Source organism: Mytilus edulis, chromosome 3 (genome assembly GCF_963676685.1).
Source record: "Mytilus edulis chromosome 3, xbMytEdul2.2, whole genome shotgun sequence".
Taxonomy (NCBI): domain Eukaryota; kingdom Metazoa; phylum Mollusca; class Bivalvia; order Mytilida; family Mytilidae; genus Mytilus; species Mytilus edulis.
Window position 1 is genome coordinate 8,742,571 of NC_092346.1, and position 27,818 is coordinate 8,770,388.

General features: G+C 30.4%; 1 protein-coding gene across 1 annotated transcript; it reads left to right on the plus strand.

Moving 5' to 3' along the window:
* The first annotated feature begins 1,120 nt into the window (after positions 1-1,120).
* On the plus strand, positions 1,121-27,026 carry LOC139515725 (calpain-9-like). Its single transcript, XM_071305391.1, has 18 exons — positions 1,121-1,634; positions 7,572-7,662; positions 9,588-9,849; positions 10,421-10,601; positions 11,283-11,363; positions 12,053-12,153; positions 12,989-13,066; positions 13,526-13,683; positions 14,860-15,020; positions 15,998-16,209; positions 16,760-16,868; positions 17,599-17,656; positions 18,987-19,045; positions 19,650-19,718; positions 20,304-20,382; positions 21,099-21,215; positions 23,256-23,308; positions 23,682-27,026. The coding sequence occupies exons 1-18, from the start codon at positions 1,275-1,277 to the stop codon at positions 23,706-23,708; spliced, it is 2,256 nt and encodes a 751-aa protein (XP_071161492.1). The 5' UTR covers positions 1,121-1,274; the 3' UTR covers positions 23,709-27,026.
* The last annotated feature ends 792 nt before the right edge of the window (positions 27,027-27,818 follow it).

A 27,818-nucleotide genomic window follows, 5' to 3' on the forward strand; every position in this document is an offset into this window, starting at 1 on the left:
TTGCCCCTCTTGCATTGTATTTGCTTGATATCAATAACCGAGTTGTTTTAGGGGGCTGCGGTGGCCGAGTGGTCTAAGTAGTTACTACTGTAATCACTAGCCAGTCAACACTGAGGTTGTGAGTTCGAACCCCGCTCGTGCGGGTGCACTCAATTCCAATCTTAATTGACTATGATTGTCAGTTTTCCTATCGAAGGTCGGTGGTTTTCTCCGGGCACTCAGGCTTCCTCCACCAGTAAATACTGACCGCCATATATAAACTATATGAGATATATCATTTAATATTAAAGATATCTTGTTAACCATTTAAGATATCTCATTTAATATATAAGATATCTTATTTAATCTGTTTTCATCAGATATCTCATATAAGATATCCTTAAGTTCATAAGATATCTTATACATCTTTTTTTTAGATAAGATACTTTATGTAAGATATCTCATATAGTTTATAAGATATATCTTTTATAGTTCATGAGATATTTTCTATAGTTTCAGGGGCGGATCCAGCCATTTAAAAAAAGGGGGGTTCCTAACCAAGGACAAAAAGGGGGGTTCCACCTATATGTTCCCATTCAAATGCATTGATCGGTCAAAAAAAGGGTGGGGTGGGGGCTTCCTAACCCAGGACAAGGGGCGGGGGGGGGGGGGAGGTACCAACTAAATGTTCCCCTTTGAATCCGCCACTGAGTTTATTAGATATCTCATATAATTTATAAGATATCTTATAAAGAAAACTGTATACGATATTTTATAAACTATATAAGATAAACTATATAAGATATCTCATTAACTATATAAGATATCTCATAAAATATATAAGATATATATAAAATAAGATAATGGTCCATTTTCGGCTTTGCAAATCATGTAATCAAGAAGAAAATATATATAGTACTGTACAGTAGACAGTCGAACAAAAAGGAATGTTTAAAAGCAATTCATATTTTTCATAAATTAAAATTTTTTCAATGATATTTCGTTCAGTTAGAAACTTTGAAGATTCGGTATTAAATATCTGAGTTGATCTTAGTTTTATGTGAATTAAACCCCTACGTTACCTCTAAATACGACACGCCTTCCTCGCATGGTAAGCCAATCAGATTACCTTTTTCTTGGTAAGTAGGAAACACCATTTCGAATACAACATCCGGAGGAAATGCATGTGAAAAATGTCAACAAACATCATTTACCTGAAAAGCAATGTTTTCATGCATAGTGCATCTGTTAATGAGTTTTAAATATTTCAAATATGACGTAGCAATCAACACATCATGGCTTTTGCATCCTCGAGTAGGGCTGTGTATAGTAGACCTATTAAAAAGTTTGACAACTCAAAAGTACTAGTAGACGACAAGCCAACTTATGCCAACGAACCGCCTAAAAATTTACCACACCAGTATCAGAACGGGAGCCCTTTTGACAAAGTAAATAAGGTTGGTGTGTCTCGTCCCTTTAACAGAGAGACAGAAACTCATAGCAAGCATCATCGTGGGAAAAGCAATTTTGATAACATTCGGTCTGAGTGTTTGAGGAGGAGAATTTTGTATGAAGACCCTGATTTTCCTGCTAAAGACTCTTCTATTTATTACAGTCGGACTTTGCCATATAGGATTGAATGGAAAAGACCTTATGTAAGTGATTGTATACATGTACCTCCCTATTTATCCTTTAAACTGTGGCATTTTTACAATGAACTTTACAGTACCAGCTTATGCAGGTGCAATACACCTTATCGCTATTTGTCCGCCATTACTGGATATCACACAGGTTCCCGTAAAATTTTGAGTTTTACTGTCGCAAATTTAGTTTACCTGGCGACGCGGAGCGGAGACAGGTAAACGGGTATTTGCGACAGTAAAACCGATGGACGTCAGCAAAGCTTCAAATACAATACAGTTATCTCTATTCTAATGCAAATCGAGTTCATAATTGAATTTAAATCATTATTTCAGTCTTAAACGTTCATTAAAGAAAATCCCGCGAAAAGATGGTATCTTCTTTGGTCCCTACACTAGGTGACGTCATAGGTATGCTTCCGGTGTCAAACATAAACACCGGGCGTTTTCTGGATTCTGTGCCGCTTCAGAATGTAATAAAATTTGATAAAAAGAAGATTTTTAGGTGCAACATGTGAGTTTTTTGGCTTATTATTGTAGAAAATACATGTCAATACATTCAGCAATTCAAAATGTCGGCTTCCTTAGTTACAGACAAGGAGATAGAGAATTTTACGCTTACTGTCATCCAATCAGAACCATGGATACAAAATAATTGCATTAGAATACAAAATATATGACGCCACAATGGAAAAGTGATTGTTGTATGCGTCAAAAGTTCAAGCAGCCGGGTCAGCCGGGATTAGCGATAAGGTGTATGTAGGTGTGGGGTACAGCACCAGAAGAAAGACAGCAAAACTAATTACTCATACATGTTTCTCTAATTTTTGCGCTGTTTTCACATTTCTTGATGGGTGTGAGAAAAATAATTCTCCCCACTAGTAAAAGTTCTGATCTCTGCAAATGATCATGATATTTGGTTGAAATTTAATTATAACTTTAAATTTTCTTGGTTTCTTCTGAGTTGTCCCATTGTGACATCATGAAAAAAGGTGACCATGTCTGGTGACATCCCATAAAAAAATACACAGCTTTCTACAAATCTTTGAAAAGGAAGGATAAAAATCATTAGAGAAACAGATTCCACTACTATCGACAGTTACATTTTAAGTATTTAAAAAGCTCAGGAAGCCTTGCACTTTAAATATTAAAATTTAACTCGTAAACTGTCTCAAGTAGAGAAATATCGTTACACACTTCTTGCAGTTGTGGAATCTATATACAAGCTTATTTATCAATGATAAAAAATTTACTCCTTTCGATACTAATCATGCATACATGTAGCTACAAAATGAGATTGAACATTGGAAAATTGAGGCTCATTTAATGCTAATGCCAATGGTTGCGAAAAAACATATGTTTGACACATAACGGTAAAGGGCATTCCTTGTTGATTATCTTGTGTGACCAAAAATTTTGTTTAATATCCCTAAACATCATGAAAAAAACTCAACAACAGTTTTTCATGTAAAAAAAATTTCTGGCTGTGTTGGAGACCCTTTGGAATTTTTTAGCCATCATTTCATTAAACAATAAGCACAAATGTACATTTTGTAGGGAGTCTCATTGGGGGGAGGGGGTGGTCTGATCCTAGATCCCACTTACTGCTTAATGAAAATCCAGCTTCTCGTTGCCATAATAGAGCATGTAATTTCCCGTTTTCGCTCTTATTTATTTAACTTTCACGTCTCGTGTTTAAAAAAAAACAGTCAGTTCAGCATCACGCTTAAACCCCAACGAGACCCACTTTGTATATGAGATACATGTCCATTTGTACATGATAAACTCAAGTATATGTACAATGTATTTTACCAACAATCACCTGACAATAGCATAATTATTATTAAGATGTCTCAAATGTAATGTACATGTATAAAAGATAATTAACTATTAACAAATGATCAGTGGGTTCATTACAATAAGGACTACATGTAGTTATAACCCACTTAACATGCTTAACATTTTGTTAGGTACAATGCATACATGTATCTGCAATGTTTTACATGTCCTTTTTTTTTTAGAATTTATAATCATTCTTTTACATACATATACATGTACATGTATGTCAGTTTATATATCCTTAAGTCCTATATATACAATGTACATGTAGCTATTATCCATCCTTATCGGACCACAGATGAATTATCACGTTGTGATTGGTTAAATGCCTCCGGCCTCACCCCCTATGGATTTTACTAACCCTCTATGGATCTGTATGGGGTCAGTAGCGAACCATATAACTTATATTATCATACAGAAATTGAACCAACTATAGAGTTTTTCTCATTTGTTTTTCAATTTCTGTATATACACTGGAATTGAATTTTACAGTTGTAAGGATTTTTTTACAGAATGTAATTTTTGGGAAAATGAATTGAATTACCATTTTTTGCATTTATTAAATGACATTTATTGCCCTTGGGTCAAAACATTACAAATCTGAAACATGTCATAAAATTAACATCAGCAATGTAATCATACAAACAACTTGAAACAAGATAAAAAGTGTTGAACAAAAACCTCTACAAATGTATGAGTTGTATGATAAGTTTTCAGAAATAAATTTCTGTTAAACACCGATAGACATACATGTACATGATATAAACATGAATAACATAATAAATTATTGAAACTGGAAAAAGATATTTTATATTAAATATTCACTTTGTTGAAAATATTGTTAATATTTTCAAAAATTTATGGAAACAATGCCTTATTTGCCTTTAGAGGCTGATTTAAGGTGGGAGGGGCCCTTTTGCGGAAAAAAAATAGTTGATAATTTAGGAAATCACTGAAGCATGACTGGGGCAGGCCCCCTCTTGGGCAGTCAATTGATCAGTGGGCCCCCACTTATGGAAATTTCTGGATCCGCCACTGTCCTCAGCCTTTATATTAGTTTGGTTTTATAATATCTATTTGATTTGGCCTTTCAATTGTTTTGATGCAAGCATTACTTTAAATTTTAGTCTTGTGATATAAATGTTAAAGAAAAATGCCTCTGGCGTACAAAATCATAAGCATGATATGGTATCTTTGATGATATTTTACATGCATGTACATAATTGTAGGCTGGAAGGAATTTTGATTAGTGTAAACATTTGTTATTGGAGGTTTAGGATGTTTTGTACATTTACAAAATGAAACTATTAATGTTAAACATACAGATGTGTTGTAGAAGAACCTGTTACAAGTTTTTTTCACTCCAGATCGTACATGTATAAGGTTGATAAGCTTTCTTGCATATTTTTAAAATTTTGGTTCATTTATATGTCATGTATGTTTCAGAGTTTAGTGTGACATCCTTTTTTGCTGAACTTTTACACATTTTTGTTTAGGGGCCAGCTGAAGCCCGCCTCTGGGGGTGGAATTTTCTGGCTGTGTTGGAGACCCTTTGAAGTGGTGGCCTTGGGCTGTATTTTGCTCTTTCATGTGTCTTTGGTCAGGTTGTTGTCTCTTTGAAACATTCCACATTTCCATTGTCAATTGTATTTCTTATCTACATGTTTAAAACAGTCCAAAAGATTCCTTGGACATTTTGTGACTAAAAGATATCTTTATTTATACTTACATGAATGGTACACATGAATGATGAATGTATATTTTGTACATGCTTATTTTAGTGACCGATTTGGACATTAGTCATGTGTTCATTCTTAAGGTACAAAAAATTAAGCCTATGGCCAACAACTTGAACAAACACTGTTAAGCTTATGCATTACATGCATGTTTTACAGCAGGCCAGCTGAAGGACGCCTCCGGGTGCGGGAATTTCTCGCTACATTGAAGACCTGTTGGTGACCCTCTGCTGTTGTTTTTTATTTGGTCGGGTTGTTGTCTCTTTGACACATTCCCCATTTCCATTCTCAATTTTATTCCATGTTAGAAATGTTCAAAAGCCAAGACATCTACATTCTAGCATGTAAAATATCTTAATTTGGGAATGATGAGATGTACAAATCAATGTACGTACATCAATATGTACGCAGACATCCATGTTCATTTTAAAATTATAAAATGAGTGGAATTTTTTGTTTTTGCTACAAAATTAAAATGTATGAAAATATACATGTATATAAAGAACAATATTACAATGATATTATATTATGCTCCTTGTGAGCCCATTTTATGGAAATAAAGCATCTTCTTCTATATCATGTATATCAGGTCATTTTTGTTGTGTAATTTAAAAAAAAAAAAAATAATTTTAAACCTAGATAATTAAAATGTTACATGCATAATCTATTTACAAATGTAGATGTGTAAACATGGTAAAGATGAAAAGAGATTTGAGTGTTAAATCTTCTACTTTTCAGATATAAAGCAAGATAATTCATCAATATCACATTCAGTCAGTGTATTCTAAACCATGTTAAATATTTCAAGAATTTTAAATATTTTAAGTAGAATCGACTCTGTTGTTTAACAGTATGATTATTGAATTATTAAAGTCCATCAATAGAGTTGCATGTACTTGTCAGAATGATCATAAAAGAAAGTTCATCGCTTTATTTGTAATCATTCACAAAACCAGTCGGTTGTCATTAATAAGGTGAAATATCCCCACTCAACCATAAACTGGACTATCATTGATCTAACATTGTATGATTGCTACAATAGTTACAAATTTACACGAATTTGTTTAAATCCCTAAGAAAAATAGTATGGCGTATTGATAAATTACTTAAATTCCCAATAGATTCTGGTGTAATTGTTTGGTTATTGTTTATATTATAATTCAAATTAAACTTGAAGACAAAATGTATACACTTTACATTGTATGTCAATGATATTTGTCTATACTTGTACATTATAGCACATGCACCTAGTTACATGTACATTTATGTCTTGTATGCACAGTAAAATTTCTTTACCCATAACTATGTTATCATATGTTTTTTGATAGACATGATATGAACAAAAGATTATGTACATAATTACATGTAGAATTATTATCCATTCAGAGTTCTTTTATGATCAACACATAATTTAAGCCTTAGTTTAGATCCAAGTTATTAAAAAAAAATGTTATTTTTACAATGAAACGTTTTTAATATTTTCTGAGTTGGAGCTTAAAACAAAATTTTCAAAATGTCTCTATTTTGTGTACATGTACAAGAATGTTGTACATTTGTACATAATACTAAAAATGCAGAAATTATTATGTGCAATTATTAATGCAATTGTTGGACAATAGAACAAAAAAGTGAAATTAACTTATGCAATTTCAGAAAAAGCTATACATTACATTATGTCATACAAATAAGACATACAAATTTAATACAAATGTAAAGGTCTTATTTCTGCCAAACCCATCTTTGCATTATTCATAATAATAAAAACGTCACTAAAATTTTGATATCAATAAAATACTGCTATTTTGCCCCAAAAAAGGTTGTGCAAACCGACAATGCATGATAGGGTTTCTTGTGTTTGAGCTTTGACAATATGATGAAGGCTTCTCTTCAACTGTTTAAAAATAACAGCAATAAATTAGGCTTTGTACATGTTGTATTGAGATTGGGTTTTGAAAGGATTGGGTACAAATGTTACTTTTAGCAAGTTAAATTTGATGACTAGCAAAGAATTCAGAACCAATGGTCCATATGTTGATTAATACATTATTAACCTTCCTTTACACCAGAATATATGACACTTCTGGGATTGCTTTTTAATAATATTACACAGAGGTATTAGATTTATGAATATTTTTTATTAATTCAAGTAAATATTTTGTCAGCTCCACCCTTGAAATGTGTTTGTGGTGATCCTTGATAACCAAATTGTTTTAGTTCAGTCCATAAGGTACCTGGAACCTATTTGGTGGTTGTACCATGCACAAACTGAGTCACACAAAAAATATTTAATGTATTGAGTAATTTTGAAAATATTTAAGTTATTTGAAAATTTATAAAATTTTTATAAATAACCACAATTTGTTTATTGTTTTTTCAGGAGATTTCTGCAACGTATCGACTAAAGCCAAACTTTTTTGTGGATACACTCGATAGTGCCTCAAGGTTCGACGTCAATCAGGGTGAACTAGGTGAATATTGGTCCTTTAATATTATCTATAATCTATGGTATTTACATGTATTGATTTGGTCAAGGTGAACCAATTTAAATATTTCTTTACAACTATAACCAACTTATCAAAAAAAATTGTACATATGTTCCGATTAGAATTTGAATGAATGAACAATATTTCTGAAATTTATTTTCAGCGTAAAGTTGATTTGATTGTATGCATTGACATTTTGAAGTAATAAAAGATTTAGTTTTATTAATATTACGATATTACAAACACATTAAAATTTTGCGGTTTTATTACAAAGTGATGTAACATTAAAATTTATGTGTCACAGTTTCATTTATATCTAATTCACTGTAATAAACTGCTACACAATAGACATAAATGCTGTTAAATAAAGAATTTTCACTTTATTGAACGATTGTTATTCGAGATGAGGTAATTAATGTACAGTTCTTTATTTTATTTACAATGCTTAATGTACTAAGATTTTGTGGCATAATTATGTAGAGTAGCGATATATTCTTTTGGAAATGAAATGAATGGCGGGACAATCGTAGACTAACATCGCACATGATGATCTTGTTTTGCTGTTTTCTATTATATAATTTTAATATAAAGAAAAAAAAATCATACGCATAAATATTGAAATATTTGAAGAATGATAGCAACAGATAAAAACTGTAATAAAATTAATGTAAAATGAAAAAGAAGACATTTCTGGAACAAAAATCAATAAGATGTTTTCCCTATTATTCAACTTTCATACATATACAGGTCATGTTACAATAAGATATATTACTCAGCTCTGTGACTTAAAAGGTAATCAAAGTGAATGCTATACAAAAGTCATGGGATAATTATTTAAATATTAAATTATAAATAAATGTTATTCAGAATTCAGAAACAATATTTCTTGAATTGGTTGTCATTAGAATTATACATGTAGATCTATAGCAAGTTATGCCTCTCAGTTTATTCACTGTTGCAAGGAATCTGACAAACATCATCACAGCAGAAAAAATTTACATTGTAGCATGATCACAAACCCAAACTGATAATTCTGTTATCATCGTGAGGTCCAGGGCGGATTCAGCCATTTAAAAAAAGGGTGGGGGGAGGGGGTCCCAACCCAGAGTAAAGGGGGGTTTTAACTATATGCTCCCATTCAAATGCATTGATCGTCCAAAAAAAGGGGGGGGGTCCAACCCTGAAACCCCCTCCCTGGATCCGCCAATGTGGTCAATTTACAAAAATGAAGTTACAGAGCCAACAAAAAATCTGATATCAAAAATGAAACATTTTGATGGGATAAAAGGGTGTATAAATAACAAAAAGAACAGAAAAATGTACAAACAAGTCATATTTGGGGAAGAAGCAGCCTGTATCACTCTCTCCTCTAAATTAAACATGTTAAATTAGTTTTACATTAAAAAAAATACATACTGCAACTGTGCTATTTGAGTAGTAAAATTGCATTGACTATACAGTCACTGATTGTATTGCCCAGTTTATCATGTTTATGATGTAGAGTTTTGTTTATGACATCAATAAAACATATACAAAATGTATGTTCATGGACATTTTATGTTGTCTGCTCCAAATTAAAAAAAATATGTTTTTGAGCCTAAATATTTTATTTGAAACAGTTAATTGAGCTGCAATATTTAAAGAATTGCTATACATTATCTCAAAATATAAATTTTATTTTTACCTGGCTCAAAACAGGATAGAAATGCTCGGCAAAGTCTTACTCTCTACCTATTTCTAAGCCTTATTGATTAAAATTGACATTTCAAGACAATGTATGGTAATTCTATATGTAACTTAAGTTTACCTATAATGCTGCAAATTAATAATACTGCAAATATATTTTTCTGACATAAGAAAATTAAAAAGCGTGAGTGGTCAATTTTCAAGAACAATTATTTTAATTTCAGGAGATTGTTGGGTTCTCTCTGCGATTGCCTGTTTAACAAGTCCAGATCACCGAGAGCTGTTCAGACGTGTTGTCCCCGCTGATCAAGGTTTCCAAGATGGCTGGTATGCTGGTATCTTCAGGTTTAATTTCTGGCATTTTGGCAAATGGGTAGAAGTAGTGGTGGACGATCGATTGCCTACTTACAGAGACCAGCTGGTATTCATACACTCTAATCAATCTAATGAATTCTGGGCTGCATTACTGGAAAAGGCTTATGCTAAGTATGTCACATTGTTACTGGAACCTTTTACCTACATAGTGTGGGTGTTTATATATTTAACTCTCTGGTTTATGAATGCCTATGATAATTTGTGTTCTACATGTAGCCTTTTTTCATAGAACTGATTTTGGGCTTTTTTAATGGAAAAAGCCTCTGTGTAATATTTCAGACTAAATTCAGAGAACGGTATTATATTTTGCTACTAAAATTTAAGATTTTAAAAGGACTTTTTGTTAATATTATGAGCAATATCAAACAGAAACTTGGTGATTTGCATGTCATCAATTATAGGTCACCATATCATATAGCCTTTGACCATGAGCAAAAGTAGAGATCCTTACCATTTTCATTAATTTCCCTTCAAAAAATGTGCACAAAAAAATTATGTTTCTTGATATGGATATAACTCAAATCTCATGCTTACAGTGATTTTTCACCAGTGTAGAAATTCATATTGAAGATATCATAAAATGGGTTTTACTCATACACTATCACAAATTTTGAAAAGATTTTAAGCATTCACCATTAGAATCATATTACACTATTTACAAACATGATCTGTTTACTTTCAGACTGTATGGGTCATATGAAGCTTTGAAGTCAGGGAATGTTGGCGATGCCTTGTCAGACTTTACAGGGGGCGTTTCAGAATACTACACACTACGGGGACAGAAAGCCAACTATCCTAAGGCATTAGTCAACATATTGTTTAAAGCATTAGACAGACAATCATTAATAGGATGTGGTATCAATGTAAGATTAATTGCATGAATTACAATTGCTGGTTGAAAAATACCAAAAGATTATATTAAAAGAAAAATGATACTTTATTGAATTAGTGTCAACAGAAATACAACACATTGATTTGGATCTATTTGAATGACAAAACAATAAAGCTCAATAAAGACATCCTTTTAGAAACTGGCTACATATTTTTTGGACAGTCTGGTCTTGCATTAACATAGTTAAAAAAAAAATGGCAATACAATTTATTTGTCTCATATAGATCAAAGAAACACTTATTCATAAACTTCATGTTTACAATTATTTTATGCTTGGTAATCCTGGATAAGTTTTTGCTAATTACAGTTCAATTTATTGTCTTCTTATACAACCTTGACATGTTCAGTGTTAGCCAAGGCTCCATGTTGAAGGCCGTACATTGACCTATAATGGTTTACTTTTTTAAATTGTTATTTGGATGGAGAGTTGTCTCATTGGCACTCACACCACATCTTCCTATATCTATTGAGGAGTAATGGAACTTTATTGGTTGAAAAAGCAACCAGTGTATCATGCCCTCATGGCACCACTCTTTATTATTTCATATACAACCAGTTGAGTTGGTCTAATGCTTAGTGGATGGATGACATATGTATGCTAGCAATGTTTCTGGTCTATAAAATATATTATTCATGATGTGTTTATCTTCAGCTCCCACCAGATGGCAGGTCCCAGACAATGCCTGATGGATTAGTGACAGGTCATGCTTACAGTGTAACAGATTTAAGAGAGGTAAATTACAAAAAAGTCCATGGTGTCTTCTGGGATGTAACATTGTAATGTGCCCTTTTACTAAACATGACCACATCTAGACAAAGTATTCCTAATCAACATGTCTGTTCTTACTCTTAAATGGTATATGCTTCTAAGTAAAGTACCAGTTTTGTCTTTCTACAATTACAATACGTTTGATGGAGATTGTAATTTATTTTTATGCCCCACCTACGATATCCGTTCATTCGTCCGTCCGTGTGTCCGTTCGCTTCAGGTTAAAGTTTTTGGTCAAGTTAGTTTTTGATGAAGTTAAGTCCAATCAACTTGAAACTTAGTACACATGTTCCCTATGATATGATCTTTCTAATTTAAATGCCAAATTATAATTTTGACAACAATTTCACGGTCCACTGAACATAGAAAATGATAGTGCGAAGTTCAGATTAAAGTTTTTGGTCAAGGTAGTTTTTGATGAAGTTAAAGTTACATTAACTTGAAACTTAGTACACATGTTCCCTATGATATGATCTTTCTAATTTTAATTCCAAATTAAATTTTTGACCCCAGTTTCACGGTCCACCGAACATAGAAAACGATAGTGGGAGTGGGGCATCCATGTACTATGGACACATTCTTGTTTTCATATACTTTGCATGTACAATTGATACAAAATTATTTTTAATGACAATATTAATATTCTTTTGCAGATTCTGTTGATGTCTGATAGTGGAGAAATTCCTATAACATTAATCAGAGTGAGGAACCCTTGGGGATATAAAATAGAATGGAGGGGCAGATGGGGTGAAAAGTAAGTGTTTCTTTACTAAAACAAATTTCATTAAATGGTCTGTATTGATAGGTAAAAATACATGTGATGGTGTAACCAGTATACATTTTTGCCTTTCTGAAGCATCCAGATGATCATTTAAACTTATAAGTCTAAAATAAACTGACAAGGCCATGGCTCAAAAAAGACCAACAGACAAACAACAGTACACAAAACACAACATAGAAACATAAAACAATTCCAAAAACTGGCAGTGAAATCATACTAGATTGTCCTCCATAATTTTGTATGTATGTTCATTGAAATGCCTCTAAAGAGCACAGATTTTTTATCAGTGTCAGTAACAATAAAACTCTGAAAAATGTATCATTTGTGCATTAACTGAAATTCATTTTTAAATGAATCTTACATTCCTCTAATAGTATTATTTTATGTCATATTTTTCAGTTAATAATTAATTTGCGATAATAAAAGAGAACACTTATTTGCTTAATTATAGTATCCATTTTTTTTTTACATGTCTTTGCACTGCCTTGTACTGTGGATTCATTTATTTTTGTGAGTACCAATTTCTGTGGATTGAGGTAAACTTGTATTTTCATGGATATTTGATTTTGTGGATTTCCAAATTTCTGCATTTAATCATACAGTAAATTTGCAATTCATTCAACATTTAAATCCATGGTTTCTCTGTACCAAAGAAATCCATAAAAATTGGTATTCAACGAATAATAATGAATCCACAGAAATTTGAATTCCTTTAACGTTTTGATGAAATGTCTTGTCCTGCATATTCTGAAAAGAACAGCATAAACCAGATTTATTTTCATTATAATACTTTTATATTATATCACAGATCAAGAGAGTGGAATAGTATTCCTGAAATAGAACGAGAAAAAATGGGACTTATATTTAGGGATGAAGGAGAATTCTGGTAATCTAACTTGTAGCAGAAATGTTATTTTTAATTTAGAATAGGGGAGATAATTTGTATTTATGTACAATCAAGCATTTGTCCAAGGTATCCTCTTCAGGGACTCTATCGAAATGATTCACACAGGCATTGGTTCACAAAATAATAACTTGCATTAGATAAATTATTATATCACAAAATAAAAGACACTAAAAAGCTAATTATCAGAAAAATAAAAGTTTTACATTCTGTTAATTAAATTTGTATGATAAGAATGTTAAAAATCATTTGTTTTCCTGTTTTTACCCTGATATTGAAGTACAAAGTTTGTGCTGAATACACCAAATCCAGTATTTTGGTTTGTTGATTTCTGAGTCTTAGTACAATAATCATATTAGAAAGTTTTATGACCGTAAGCCCTAGATTTATGGACATACTATATGATTTACAATCTATTATAAGGTAAATTCTATTAAATAGGATGGAGTTTGGAGATTTTCTTCAGAAATATGACACATTAGAGATCTGTAATCTGACTCCTGATGCTCCTGTAGAAATGCCAAAACAGTGGCATACAGCAGAATTTCACCATAGATGGGTCAGAGGATTTAGTGCAGGAGGAAGGCCTTCAAACCAAGGTAAGACAAATTAGTACTTCCGCCACAAATAAATTTAATTATTACATTGGTTGCAATGAATTACATTGATTTCCCAGTGAAATTAAAACCAATAATTTCACATGTTGTATGACGTCAGAGGAGTGAAATAACCACGTTTATTTCACTCCTCTGACGTCATACAACAATAGGCGTTGTCAAGACGTTGATAACCTCTGATCAAAACAAATTGAATGTGTAGAAAAAGATATAGTTCCTTTCATTTTCTACTTTAAGTTCATAAAAAAAGCCATTTGCCAATGTAATAAAAAGAATAACTAATCAAAGAATTCAAATATCAAAAAATATTCAACTCGTGACTGAACAACACTGATAATTAACTCATGCACTGCGCGTATTCGTGAATTAATGTGTTGTTCAGTCACTCGTTGAATATTTTTCTCTATTTGAATTCTTCGATAAGTTATTCAACCATATTTGTTTTTTTGCAATAGCAAAATGTGACCACTGGCGAAAAACCCTGATTTTACTATACTGGAGTCTATTAGTTGCTCTGTCAGACATTCAAATAGTTGTTGCAGATATCAATATGACTCAAGTTATTTGAAGGTGTTTAGATACATGGTGTTTATGAGGCAGCAATCCAACAACATATGATTGACATCTAGGGAAGTTTTTACAGTCCTAAACTTTTGAAAAAGCATCTATAGCAGCAATCAATCTAAATAAATTATGTTAAAAAAATGTCTGTTTGAATTCAAGGGAGATAATCAAAAAAAAATTGTGACATTAACTCTAAACTATTCAATGTTACAGAAAGAAAATAAAGAGACAAAACATGGATAATGAATGTATCTTCAGTAAAGCTTGAGTCCAAAATTATTGAAAATTCCAAACCATGAATTGGTGATAAAACCTTATATGACCAACCGTAACTCAATCATGGACCAGGAATCAGAACTATGCAGGGAAATGCATTACTTTAATTAAGACAAATTTCACAAAATCAATACAGTAAATTTAGAAATCCTATTTTTTTTATCAGATATAAAATTCACAATTTGCAAACGACAGTGTACTAGAAGAACTGGCAGTTAGGGTTTTTGTAAACTAAATATACATTTTCTCAGTTTGCAATTGATTTGGTTTAACATTTTTGAAATAGCATCCCCATTTATATTTTTTGGTTTATTGTAGACACCCATTGGTCTAATCCTCAGTTTTCTGTTACCCTGTCTGACAGGGATGAAGATGGAGATAATGTTTGTAGTCTGGTTATACAACTTATGCAGAAAGATGGACGGAAACTTAAACAGTTTGGAAAGAAAAATCAGCATATAGGTTTCTTTGTTTATCAAGTAAGAACTTAATTAGTTTCAGCAGAAAAGGATCGGAGTAGGTCCAGTAAAGGCTGATTATGGCCTCAAATTTCAAGTTCATCTGACGAAAGATTTTGGACACTTTTTACACACTTAAGTGTCTATTTCAGTTGATTCAATTAGTTTATGTGAAAGATTTTTACTGATTTAGTCATTCAAAAAGCTCTGATTCAAGCTTAAATATGAAAAATCCATCAAATATGCCAAAAAATGTCACATTTCAGATGGTTTTTGTCAAAAATGAAAGTGGCAGCATCCGTGTTCATCCTCAACCCTTATATATGTTATGTATTATCATCAAATACAACTTACATTTCAATATTAAGAATGAACACAAATGCGGCCACTTTCATTTAAGACTGAAACCATCTAAAATTTAACTAAAATGCTAAAATTGTGAAGAGTTCAGTAATTTAGCATGAGTTAATGATGCTAGTACCCGATATATGTGCATTGTATTGTCAAAAACAGCTCATGTTTATGTAGCAGAAGCATTCTACTTTCAAAAAAATAACTAACAGTTTACATTTTAACATTTTTGTAAAACTGCTATATTTCTTACTGAACCTACTCCTTTTAACTTCTTCAATTTTCATTTAATGCTGAAACAACACAAAATTTTGAGGATTTTAAAAATCCAATTTTGACTGCCTGAATATACTAAATAGCTGCAGACAATGTTTGATTATTTGAAGCTAGTCATTTACAAATATTTTTTGTGAGTTGTAGACAACATTATATTATAATTGAAAAACACTGTCGAATCAGTCTTCTATTTTACTGTCTTAAATTTTAGTTTTCTTTTTTGAGTAGAAAAATATCACAAGAAAGCCAACAAGTTTCTAAAAAAAATTAAGGCATTATTTGTGTAGCTGACTTTGCATTCAGTCATGGTGTCAACTTTTTAATGATCTCCCTTTCTTGAAGTTTTTAATTGAATTATCTTTTTGTTTCAGAATTTAAAGAGTCATCCATTGCCATTGAAGAAGGAATTTTTTGACAATAATCAAAGTGTACAATCTAGTGGGCTATTTATAGATTCTCGACAAATTATAAAGAGATTAACATTACCAAGAGGACAATATGTAGTGATACCGTGTACGTGGGATATTAATGAAGAAGCAGGATTCTACCTCAGATTCTTTTTTGAAAATCAAAACACAGCAGAGTATGTATCCAATACTGGTATTTTAGTCGACACCAACAGTTTGGAAAACCAGATATAAATATATTGATTTAGAGTCTGTAAACAAGCAGGTCAAGGCTGTCTATGGCCAGCTGTGTGTTGAAAGTTGCAACCTTAGTTTTGATATAGACTTGTTTTCAAACTGATAATTTAAAGTTATAATGCATCCTCTATGCTTCAGTCAATTTCTAGTTACCCGAAAAGCTGCCTTCTCTTTATTTTTGACATTTTTTATCAATTTACAAGTCAGATATTATTGTAAAAGTAATTTGATGCAACAGTATAAAAACACAAATCAAATAATTTTTTATAGTATAGATATTGTACTATGGGAAGAAAGTCAAGAATAACTGTATAGAATCCTGCATTATTGTTTGTTTATTAGAATTTTTGGAATTTTTAATGCAAACTTTAAATTCTAATTTAACTATGTATTGTTTTATCAGTTCTCAGATTGTTTAAGTAAAAGGTACATTTAAACTATTGGAACATCATGATTGTTTTATAAGACTGTACACTTATGTACTTTCAGAGATGTGGATGAAATTCCAGAAAAATCTGACACTCCTCTACCTCAGCATCCTCCTGATAAGGAACGAGAGGAACAGTTTAAACGATTCTTTTATGCTGTGTCAGGGGAGGTAAGTCTTGTAGCACATAATCACAATTACTAAAGACAGCATCAAGAACTGTGTATATGGTACTGTAAATTCAGAAATTATTGTGGCATTTTTATTATTGCAAACAAAATGCAACAGGGTTATAATCGCAATAATTTAAACTGGTATTTTGAAATTTTCTATATGAATTAAACAACATTTTTCACAACATCGCAAAAATTAAAATCGCATTTTAGTCCAAATGACAAAATCACAATAATAAATGCACGCAATAATTTCTGAATTTACAGTAGTTGTATTAGGAAAAGCAAGCTAATGTAAAATTACAGAACATTATCAAGTCAACATAAATATTACTGCCTCATATGTCTTACTCAAGCTTGTATGCCAGAAGAGAGTGATGTCGTGGGTAGGATCTGGCTTAGTTACTAAACTAGTTGGTTTAATGGTAAACCAGATCAATATTCATATCACAATTTGATCCAATAGAGAAGTTGATATTTACACCGTAAAAAACAAGAAATCCATATACAAAAAATATTCCATAGAAAGATATTATGTAAAACACAGAAAAAATCTTGAGTCAACAAATGATCAACAACAATAGGAAAGTGCATGTGCACAGTCATTAAATTTAAATCCTTATACAAAATTTAAAAAAAATAATGTTCTTAAGGCTACAAAGATAGTAGAGTATTCTTATTAATGACCATACAGAAAAAAACATTGATGAATGTTAATCTTATTTTAGGATATGGAAGTAACACCTTATGAGTTACAACAAACATTAAACGAAGCATCAAGGAAAGGTAATTAGAATAAATGTTAAGCTTCCTTAAAGTCATATGAAACCTCAAATTTAAAAAAAATATGCATATGTTTTTTATAACTAAAGGGATAGTTTACATTATACAACTTATGTACATATACTTTTTTCTGAGGAAAATTCTATAACTTGTCCACATTTAGAAGAAGTTTACTTATTTTTAATTGCTTGCTGCCAGGAAGCAATTCGCTGACATATTTTCCGTATACATAGTGACCTTAGCGTGACCCTCCTCGTAAAAATCCGGTGATAGCAATACGCATGAATCTGTCATTAAAATAAACAATTACCTGATTTTATATGTTAAACACCTGCTAAATACCCATGCTTTTTGTTGATTATTTACTATAAGGTGACAATTGGTAAACTTCGGCTTCAAAACACGTCATTTAATGAGTAGCCATATTTGTTAAATCATAACAGACAGATAGAAAAAAAAATGACGATTTTAAACTATATATTTGCGTAAAAAATGATAAAATCGTGCACAGAGGATTAAGTTGATGATATACACATGCATTGGTTCAAAAATTGGATGAACATTATTTTTCACCAGTCACTCGTTTCTTATGACTTTAAACAAATAATATAATACATATGAAGTAAAAGCTACTAACAGGCTATTATTTGAACTTGGAATTATTTTTAATTATGGAATTTGCATAATTTCTTGTGTTTAAATTTTTTTATAAATTCCATGTTTATTTTGTATTATGATCTTTTGAGCGGTTAATAACACTTTCCATACAATATATTTTGGTTAGATAGTGTTGTGCGGGGCACAGTACATTCTATTGAAAATATACTATTTTCTTTGTAATAGAAAGTGTTGTGCGCAGCACAGAACATTTCAGTACAGAATAATCATGGAATTTATTAAAAATTTCAATAACAAGAAATCAAGCAAATTCCATAGTTAAAAATAATTCCAAGTTCAAATAATAGACTGTTTACTGTAATTTCAATAACATTTCATATGTTTACAAGACTACAAAATGGTATGGTGATATTGTTGTTATCATTATTAATCTGTCAACACAATGAATTACATGCAAGAACTAATATTCGTTGGAACACTTTGCTTAAGGAATGTTGATAGTGAAAACTTAGTTTTTATTGTGTGAATACCATAGATTAAGAGCAATGGATGACTTTTGAGATAAAAACAATTATGATACAGATTATTTTAATTTTGCTGATTTACAGGGCCACTTTAGTCCTCTTTGTACTGTATATCAAAACAACACATAATATTGAATGAACTTGTTTAAGAAGTGTTTACTAAAATAAGTTTAAATGTTACTATTTTTCAGATCAACATCACAGAAATACGAGTATAGACACATGTAAAAAGTTTGTGTCTTTATTAGATGTATCCTTTCAGTCTTTATTTATACTGTAGTAGGAATAATGGTTCAATTCAGATTTTTTAGAGAAATGTCTCATGCTTGGTTATAACCTTATGCTGAGTTCACACGTAATTCGAATTCGATTCGCATTTACTAATTGGAATTAGTTTAATTCGCATTCTATACTTTTAACGTCCTAATGTCAATTCTAATTCGAATTGGAATGCGCGTCAAATTCGCTCTGCTGTCCTAACGCCGTTAACTTTTAATTCGGATTAACAAAAATGTATTTCTAATGCGAATTAGCCAATTCGAATCAATTCGAATTAAAAAAGAAGAGTGTGTGAACGCGATTAGTGAATTCGATTCGCATTTGATTCGAATTCAATTCGAATTAAAGGTATGTGTGAACGAGGCATCACAATCAATATGTTTTATGTTTTATCATTTTCAGAAAATAATCAGATGATGCATAATCATGATAATCATTTGAATGTTTGAAAGGCATCTTCTGACACACAGTCATATAAGCAAAACAAAATGCAGTTAGCAGAATGCTTTTTACTGTTAAATTTTTGTTGTCTCCCCTTAAAGGACATTTGGTAAAATTTCCTTAACCTTGTTCAGACAGAATTATTAGGGAAAATAGGTTATACAGAATTCTTATACTTGTGGAATTTACTCAAAAGTTGGAAGGTAAGTCATTTTAGATTCTATATATAAACACCAATAAGTTTACTACACACATAATATTTCAAAATTGGCAGGATCTATATTCGTTATGAATTATGAAGCATCTTTTTTTTTCATTTTTTATATAGTTAAATCAAGATCTCAATTGTCCCCAACCAAATTACAAGAAGTTTTCAGATTTGTTTCCCTTTCAGTTTGTATATTTATTCTAATTGAAAATAATGAACAAGTTCAAAATATTATTGATATCTTTAAGCTAATTTAATAAAAAAAAAAAATCATCATTTATATAGATAAAAATGGAATACATCATGTCACAAATAATATTTTGCAGAGATATGTTTCTCAAGATACTTAAAAAGTGATGAATCTCTCTACTACACAGCCAAATTTTGCTCACGTGAATTTCACATGAATTTCACATGAATATCACGTTAATTTCACGTGAGCAAAATTTGCCTGTGTACATACAAATTATTTAGTAAAATTTTAACATCTCAGAATGTTCAGAAATTTGCATCAGTAAATTTTATATAAACAAATATATAGCTAAATGTTGTAGTTTTGTAATATTTGTTTTCATTGTAGAGAATATACTTCCAGTATGATACAGACAATATTGGATCTTTTAGTTGTTTTGAATTAAGGAGGGCACTTGGAGCAGCAGGTATAGTATATTTAATAATTTAAAATTGTATATTGATTAGTTTTTAAGGAGCATGTTCTGCTTAAAGTTGTTTATTTTGTAAATTTACACAGTCATGCCATAATGAAATTTAAATGTTATAAATTATCTTTACAGAAAACATGTGATATAGTATAGACTAGCAGTAATTTGTGTAATTTGAAAATACCGGTAAAAAAGATGTGGTATGATTATTAATGAGACAACTCTCAACCAGATATTAAAAGCTATAGAAGTTTACAACTTTAGGTCAACAATGAATAAAAAATGATACAGCATAGTAAAATATAAGAGGCCCTGAAATACATATGAATAACAAAAATACATACGGTCTATATTATGTACAAAACAATAACCAACAAAAAACTGAATTACAGGCCCCTGGCTTTGGTCAGACACATACAGAATGTGGCGAGGTTAAACATGTTTGCTGACGCCAAACCCTCCCCATTGCCTGAAAATGTGGTGATACAGAACAACATAAGAACAAACTATAAAGATTAGTTGAAAATGATTTGACTCATCAGGTTAATTCAGAACACAAAAAGACAAAAAAGTACACATCTTAGAGTTCTTACAGAAAGCTAAACCAAAAAACAACTAATAAAATAATCATGTGTTTGTACAATCATTCTTCAAACCCAGTCAAGGCATAATAGTACTTTGGAAGTATTATAATTGTTTTGCTTTTTTTTCAGGTTTTACTATAAACAACAGTTCTATGCAAGCTTTGGTATTTAAATATTCTAATGAGAAATGTCATATAGACTTTGATGGTTTCCTTTCCTGTCTGTCTAAACTTACAAAATTGTTTAGTAAGTATGAATATGGTATTATTTTTGAAACACAAAATTATCTGGCTACTCAGATGAAATGAAAATTATATGACACAGTTCTGCAATTATAATTACAATGGAACTAAACATGGTATCATTAAGACATCAAAAAGAAAGTCAACAAATTATTCAAATGTTTTTTTATGCCCCATTTAGTATGCCCCATTTATGGGCATTATGTTTATCTGGTCTGTGTGTTCTTCGGTCTGTTTGTCCGTCAGGTCGTCCGTCTGTCCTGGTTCAGGTTTAAGTTTTTGGAAGAGGTAGTTTTTTATGAAGTTGAAGTCCAATCAACTTGAAACTTAGTACACATGTTTCCTATGATATGATCTTTCTAATTTTAATGTCGAATTAGAGATTTCCCCCATTTTCACGGTCCACTGAACATAGAAAATGATAGTGCGGATGGGGCATCCGTATACTTGGGACACATTCTTGTTTAGAAATGTATCAGTTTCAGTATTTGGCAATAATAAAAATTAGCATTCACAATTTCAGTAATGTTTTTCCTGAATGAAAATTTTGCAATTGCTTTTAAATAGATTTCAATTTTGCATTTGCAATACTAAATGCATGCATTAATTCCTAACTACGGGCAAAGATGTGCATTTAAAAACCTTTTGAGGTGCTTAGTTAGCCTTGAACAAATTATGGGACATTGATTTGGACCAATACATAGGTGTCCATGTCATCTTTGACATAATTTGCGTTTTATGTTCCAGAGTTATGTCCCTTTATCATGTTGCACATTTATATTTTCTGTAATGGGTAAAGTGAACCAACATCTGAAATAGTTGACATGTGGTATTTGCAGTTACTGTTCAGTAATTAATTGATTGATTGATTGTTGATTTCTTTATGCCACATTAGTCCAGTCAATCTAGTATATATTTGACCTATCCTTGAAGTAATTTCAACAGAGGATTTTTAAGTTTTAAACTTTAGCATTATACCTGAAATATACACAGAAAAAAGTCCCATAAAATCTAACTTAAGGGAGAAAAAAAAATGATTTTAAAATTCCCTATGGAGATTTGCATTGATATGGGAGATAACTCTGCAAAAAAGGCAGATATATCAATAAAAATTGATACAAAATTATAACTCTACCGCTTCTATTCAACAGAATGTATTGATTGTTGATATTTTAGCCGTCTTTAGAGAATAACAAACAACTTTAAAGGTGTTTTCCTTTAATTTATCAAGCTACAACCTAGATTTCATAATTCATTAGTTGACCATTTTATTTATCATATCATTAGATTTTTCAGCATGTAAAGAATCTCAAATTGAATTAATCAAATTAAGCATATATTCTTCTTTTTGAGGTTTAAAGTTTCTTTAAACATGGTAGATGCTGAACAAATATTGACAGATATAAACAATACCAAATATTCACATTATTTTGTCAAAATGGTCACAAAGCTATAAATTTGCAATTTCTTTAATGAAAAATGTGCAAAAAATAAAAATACCAATACACTTCGGTTTTGTACAGTTCATGAGCAGAGGATTATAAGAACTTATGTAACCCCATCAAAGTATCATATTTTACATGAATTTTAAGGAAATTAACCAAAAACTGTCCAAAAAAGACTTATTTTGCGAAGTTATCTCCCTTTCCAATGTTAATTTCCATGTGTATATTCTGGGCTTAATGCTATAGATTAAACTTAAACATTTTCTGTTGCAATTAGTTTGAGGTTCAAAGTTAGTTTGACTGGACTACATCAGCAAAAACAGTTTCAGCAATTCAGTAAATAATCCAAGTCTTGAAATTTAGAAATATTGTCATAAACTGTAACATATTTACATATTGATGTTACTTATTTTTGCCCTTGATCCCATTCTATCATCAAAGTAAATATTTTAAACGAGGAAATTTTATTAGGAAGCATATGCATTCTTATTTTATTTGTTATTCACTTTTTCATAAATAAAAATTATTTATTCAAAATGTATCATGATTTTTTTTTTATTGATGATTTACAATTAATGATACATGTATCTGTTTTTCAGATGACTTCAACAATATGAAACAGAATGGCCAGATTACTTTATGCATTGATCAAGTAAGTAGTGTATACTGCCTATGGAAATCATCAATATGTTTGATCAGTGAATGCGGCACACATAATGAAAAAGCTTTTAGATGATGATAAACAATATTTGTTTAAAAAAGTTACACCCTATCCCCAAACCTTTCCCCTCAAAGATAAAAAAAAATTGGTACTTTGGATTGATCAGATGTTTCTAGAGTTGTCTCCCATGTAAATCTATTTTTTTAAATTGAAATTTATCAGATAGTTTAAAACATTTAAATTGAAATATTTGAAATTGCCTCATGACTTATTTTCCTAAAATCGTCAGTTTAATGAGGTCACAGTGAAATGGTGGTATAAGACAAGCTGAAAGTTTAATATGAAAATTATTTTCTCATTTCAGTATATTCAGAAATCATTCCTATCCTGACAGGAGATGTGCGGATGTTATCTCTGTTTATTCTCAAGAAATCTTCATTAGCGATGAGGTGTTGTAGAATAGTTCTTGTATTCGTCTGCCATATAGTCTCCAATCACTTCATGCACAGTCTCCCATCTGTAGTTATTTTAGTATACATTTAAAATATTTGAACAAAGAAGCACCTGAGTTCACTTTAAAATTCTGATATTTATCTGACCTCATGTTTTAAATAGGCTGGACTGTTTAGAATTATAAACTTTAAACAAAGTTTTTTTTAGACACAATGAATTTTTGATGACATTTAGTCAAAGGATTTTGTAAAAAAATTTGATGGGGGACACCAGGACTAAAGTCTTATAATGGGTATAACATATCTGAATTATAGATTAGTAAAAGTAATCTAAAAGTATAAAAATGCTGACAAAGCATTGTTTAAAATATTATAAAAAATAAAAATTTGTTCTGATCAGATTACTGCTGGCGTTTTTTGTTAGTTTTAAAAATATCCTCAAGAGTTATGAAAGTTGAGGATTATTTTTTTTATATCTGGAATGTGAATGTCTTGCACAGATTTTATCTTATCTTAAAGCAAACAACTCTCCAAAGTTTTCATGAATCCCACAAATCAAGGGAGAGAACTCGGGTGCTCTGGAAGGGTCAGCAGTTCATTGTTATCAATATTGTTGTGAAAAGACAATTGTTTTTACATCTCTCAGGGTTGATCATTACAGTTAAATGGTTTAGTGATTAATTCATTACATCGATTATTATTTAAAAATTGTATATATATTTGTAATATACTGTAAATCTATATTTATATATGTCTGCTAAGTACAATATCCAGTATAGATGATATGGGTTATTTTTTAGAATGTTGTAAACATAATTTTTTAATATAAAACTTTTATTTTTATTGTTTATATATAAAGTTGTTAAATATTTATAATTTTTGTACTTGAATGTTTTGTGATGACATTCCCTCCATTTAGTGGTTTATCGGCAGCAAGTTTTGAATATCTATTTTGTTGTTTGTTTGTGTGGTTTTTTAATTCACTGTTAACAGATGTTGCACTGTACATATATATAAATATTTTTCTGATAACTTTTATGAGTTACATCAAATTGATTTGTTATATTTTTAACTTTTTAACTTTTTGACAAATTAAATGAATTAGAAATATGTATACACAATAGACTATTTCCTTACTTCTGACTATATGGTAATTAAATTAAGACTTTGAAGTTACAAATATTTGTTTTCATGAAAATTGAACAAAATTGAATTTATTTGATATGAAAGAATGCTTTCCTGTTATTATTATTCTTTTTTTGTTTGTTTACTAATTTACCCTTTATAACATTTGATTTACGATTAATAACTTTTCATTTGATTAAAGGTTTTTTTTTAGAAATGCTGGAATGAAGAGGTCAGAAAGCAGGTCTAGTAAGAGATGCTCTATTTCATAAATCCTATCAGTCAATTTTAAGTTTTGACTTTCTGTATATAAGATATGTTTAAAACATCTACGCAAATATTTGTGTTTTTCTAAGTTATTATGAATGTACTGGTACTGTTTCTATATATACTTTTAGCCCACTAGGACTGATGAGCTGATGAGAGCTATTGCCATTACTTGTCATATTTCATTAAAACTCAGCTCCAATAATTGGTCCAAAGAACTAAATTTTTGTATTATGCCCTTTGATTGCTTCAGATCTTTATCCAGGAGGCATGGTGATGAATCTATTTCAATATGGAGATAAAAGCATATATTGAATTGAGGCATATTTACATGATTGATAAAATGACATTACCAACTGAATCCAGAATTTTGAGGAATGGTTATTCCCAAATATCCTTTTAAAGTCATGCCTGAAAAATGTCTACGCTTAATATGCAAGTTTTAAAATTGAAATAATTGAAATAATTGATAAAATTAATTAAACTATTAGAACAGCTCTCTGGTGTTCCTATTTAAAACCATAATTGACAGCTCTGCCCATTATCCTTAAACAAGAGCAACCTATGGGCTGAAACATTTTAAACATCTCTGAAACTAACTTAGCCAACTCCTCAACATTGGTCCCTTTCAAAATCATTATTACAAATTCAGAAAATCATACAAAATAGATATTTTATTGACAAACGAATTTAAGGAAGTTTTTTTTATGAAAAATTATTGCTTATAGCCGAGTAAAACTAGTGCAAAAAGAGAACTTTTTTGCTGATTTTGGTAAACATGTTGGCCCTTTTTAAAAGGGACATTTACAGGTATTTTTTAATTCTAATAAGATGTAATGCATGCTTCAATGAGAGAAAATAAAAAAAAAGGACTGGTTTTAATTTGACCTTGAAATCTTATTTCTATTGTTTATTTTAGTAGTAATTTGAATGTTAAAAGAATGCATGTAGAGAATAATGTATTTCTTTTATCTTTTGTTCTATTATTTATTATGTTTTAAATATATATTTGATGACTTCTGATCCAGTTACACACCAGGTGAGCAAAAGATCAAAATATAATTCCATAGTTATATGATATCATGGCACTTTTATTCTAATATAGGCAGCGAGTTTATCATGTTACATCACTTTCTTGCCAGAAATAGATCAATTGTACCATTTAACATTAATATCATTGTAGATTTAGTTACCGATACAGAAAAGTTGACTTAAAATGACTAAGTATGAAAGGTTTAAAATGCTTACAATGTTAACATATTGCTATGAATCATATAAATTGTACAAAATAGGGCAAAATATGATTATGCAAAATTGAAATAGCAGCAAAGGTGCTTTTTATTGTCTGTTGACTAATTATTAATAATTTTGATATTTATTTGAAATTAAATATTTCCATTTGTAAGTGTAGTTCCATTTAAAAGAAAATCTTTAAAAGGGAGATAAATTATGTAGAAAAAAACATTATCAGAATGAATAAAGCTTCTAAAACTATAAACTCAGGACAGCAATAGAAATATACTTTATATTTTAATATTTAAATGGTATTTACTTAAAGTATCCCTATTAGGGACATACATTTTAGTAGTGCTACAATATCACAAATCACTGGTAACAGTTTGTGTTTGATGGAGTGCTACTTGATAAATGGAAGTTTTTATTTTAAACTTCAATTTGATTTTTTTTTTAAATGGCAGTTATATTTTACTCATTATCATAAAAAAATCAACTTTTTTTTATTTTATCAAATAATTTGTAGTAGATATTGTGTTTTATAATACTTGTTGTTTGTTGAACATACTTATATAAACTGGTTGTTTTTACTTCATTTTATCTGTGAATTAAAATGTAACATGTGATAAAAAGTATATTGTTTTCATTGCCATTTAATAAACATTTATGTTTGGTATGACTATCAGATTTGTAAAATTCAATGATAGGTCTTATCTTTGACATCTGAACTGTTGGACCTCATAGGTAAAGTTGCAATGTAAATTTTTAACACAAGACATGCTTTTTTTTTTAAACTTTGCTTACCTTTCACAATTGATATAAATTTGACCAAGATGATATTTTCTGATGAGAAATGTGAATTATTTTGTTTATACATGAAAAAATCCCATGTACCGTAAACTATTACATTCCAGAACTCAAAATGGTGGCTATTCTTAGTAACAGACAGACAAGATTGATAAATTTCATTCTGATCCAACAAAACCAAAAATTTGCATTAATTGTACTAAAACTATGACTACAACTCAATGAAACAGGAGGTTTTTGCTGTACAGTTTTTTCTGTGTCAAAAATCTGTTATGTGTCAAATATTTAATTACAATCCAAATTTAGACCTGTATCAAGCCTGAATATTGTGTCCATTTTGGTCCCAACTTTTCAGGGTTGGACATCTGCTGTCGTATTTATTTTGTTTTTGAGATTTCATAAGAAGAATTCTTCATGCACACTTCTTGAAGAATTCATATATGATCACTAATAGAGATGTCTATATATACTGATATACTTATACATTTTTGTACATGAAATCCTTTGGTCAATACAAACGTTTATCCTCATGTGTGATTTTCTCCAAATAAAACGCCCCTGCCTCTCAATTAACAATTTAATAACATGGCTCTCCTATTAGTATGATGGACTTAAAT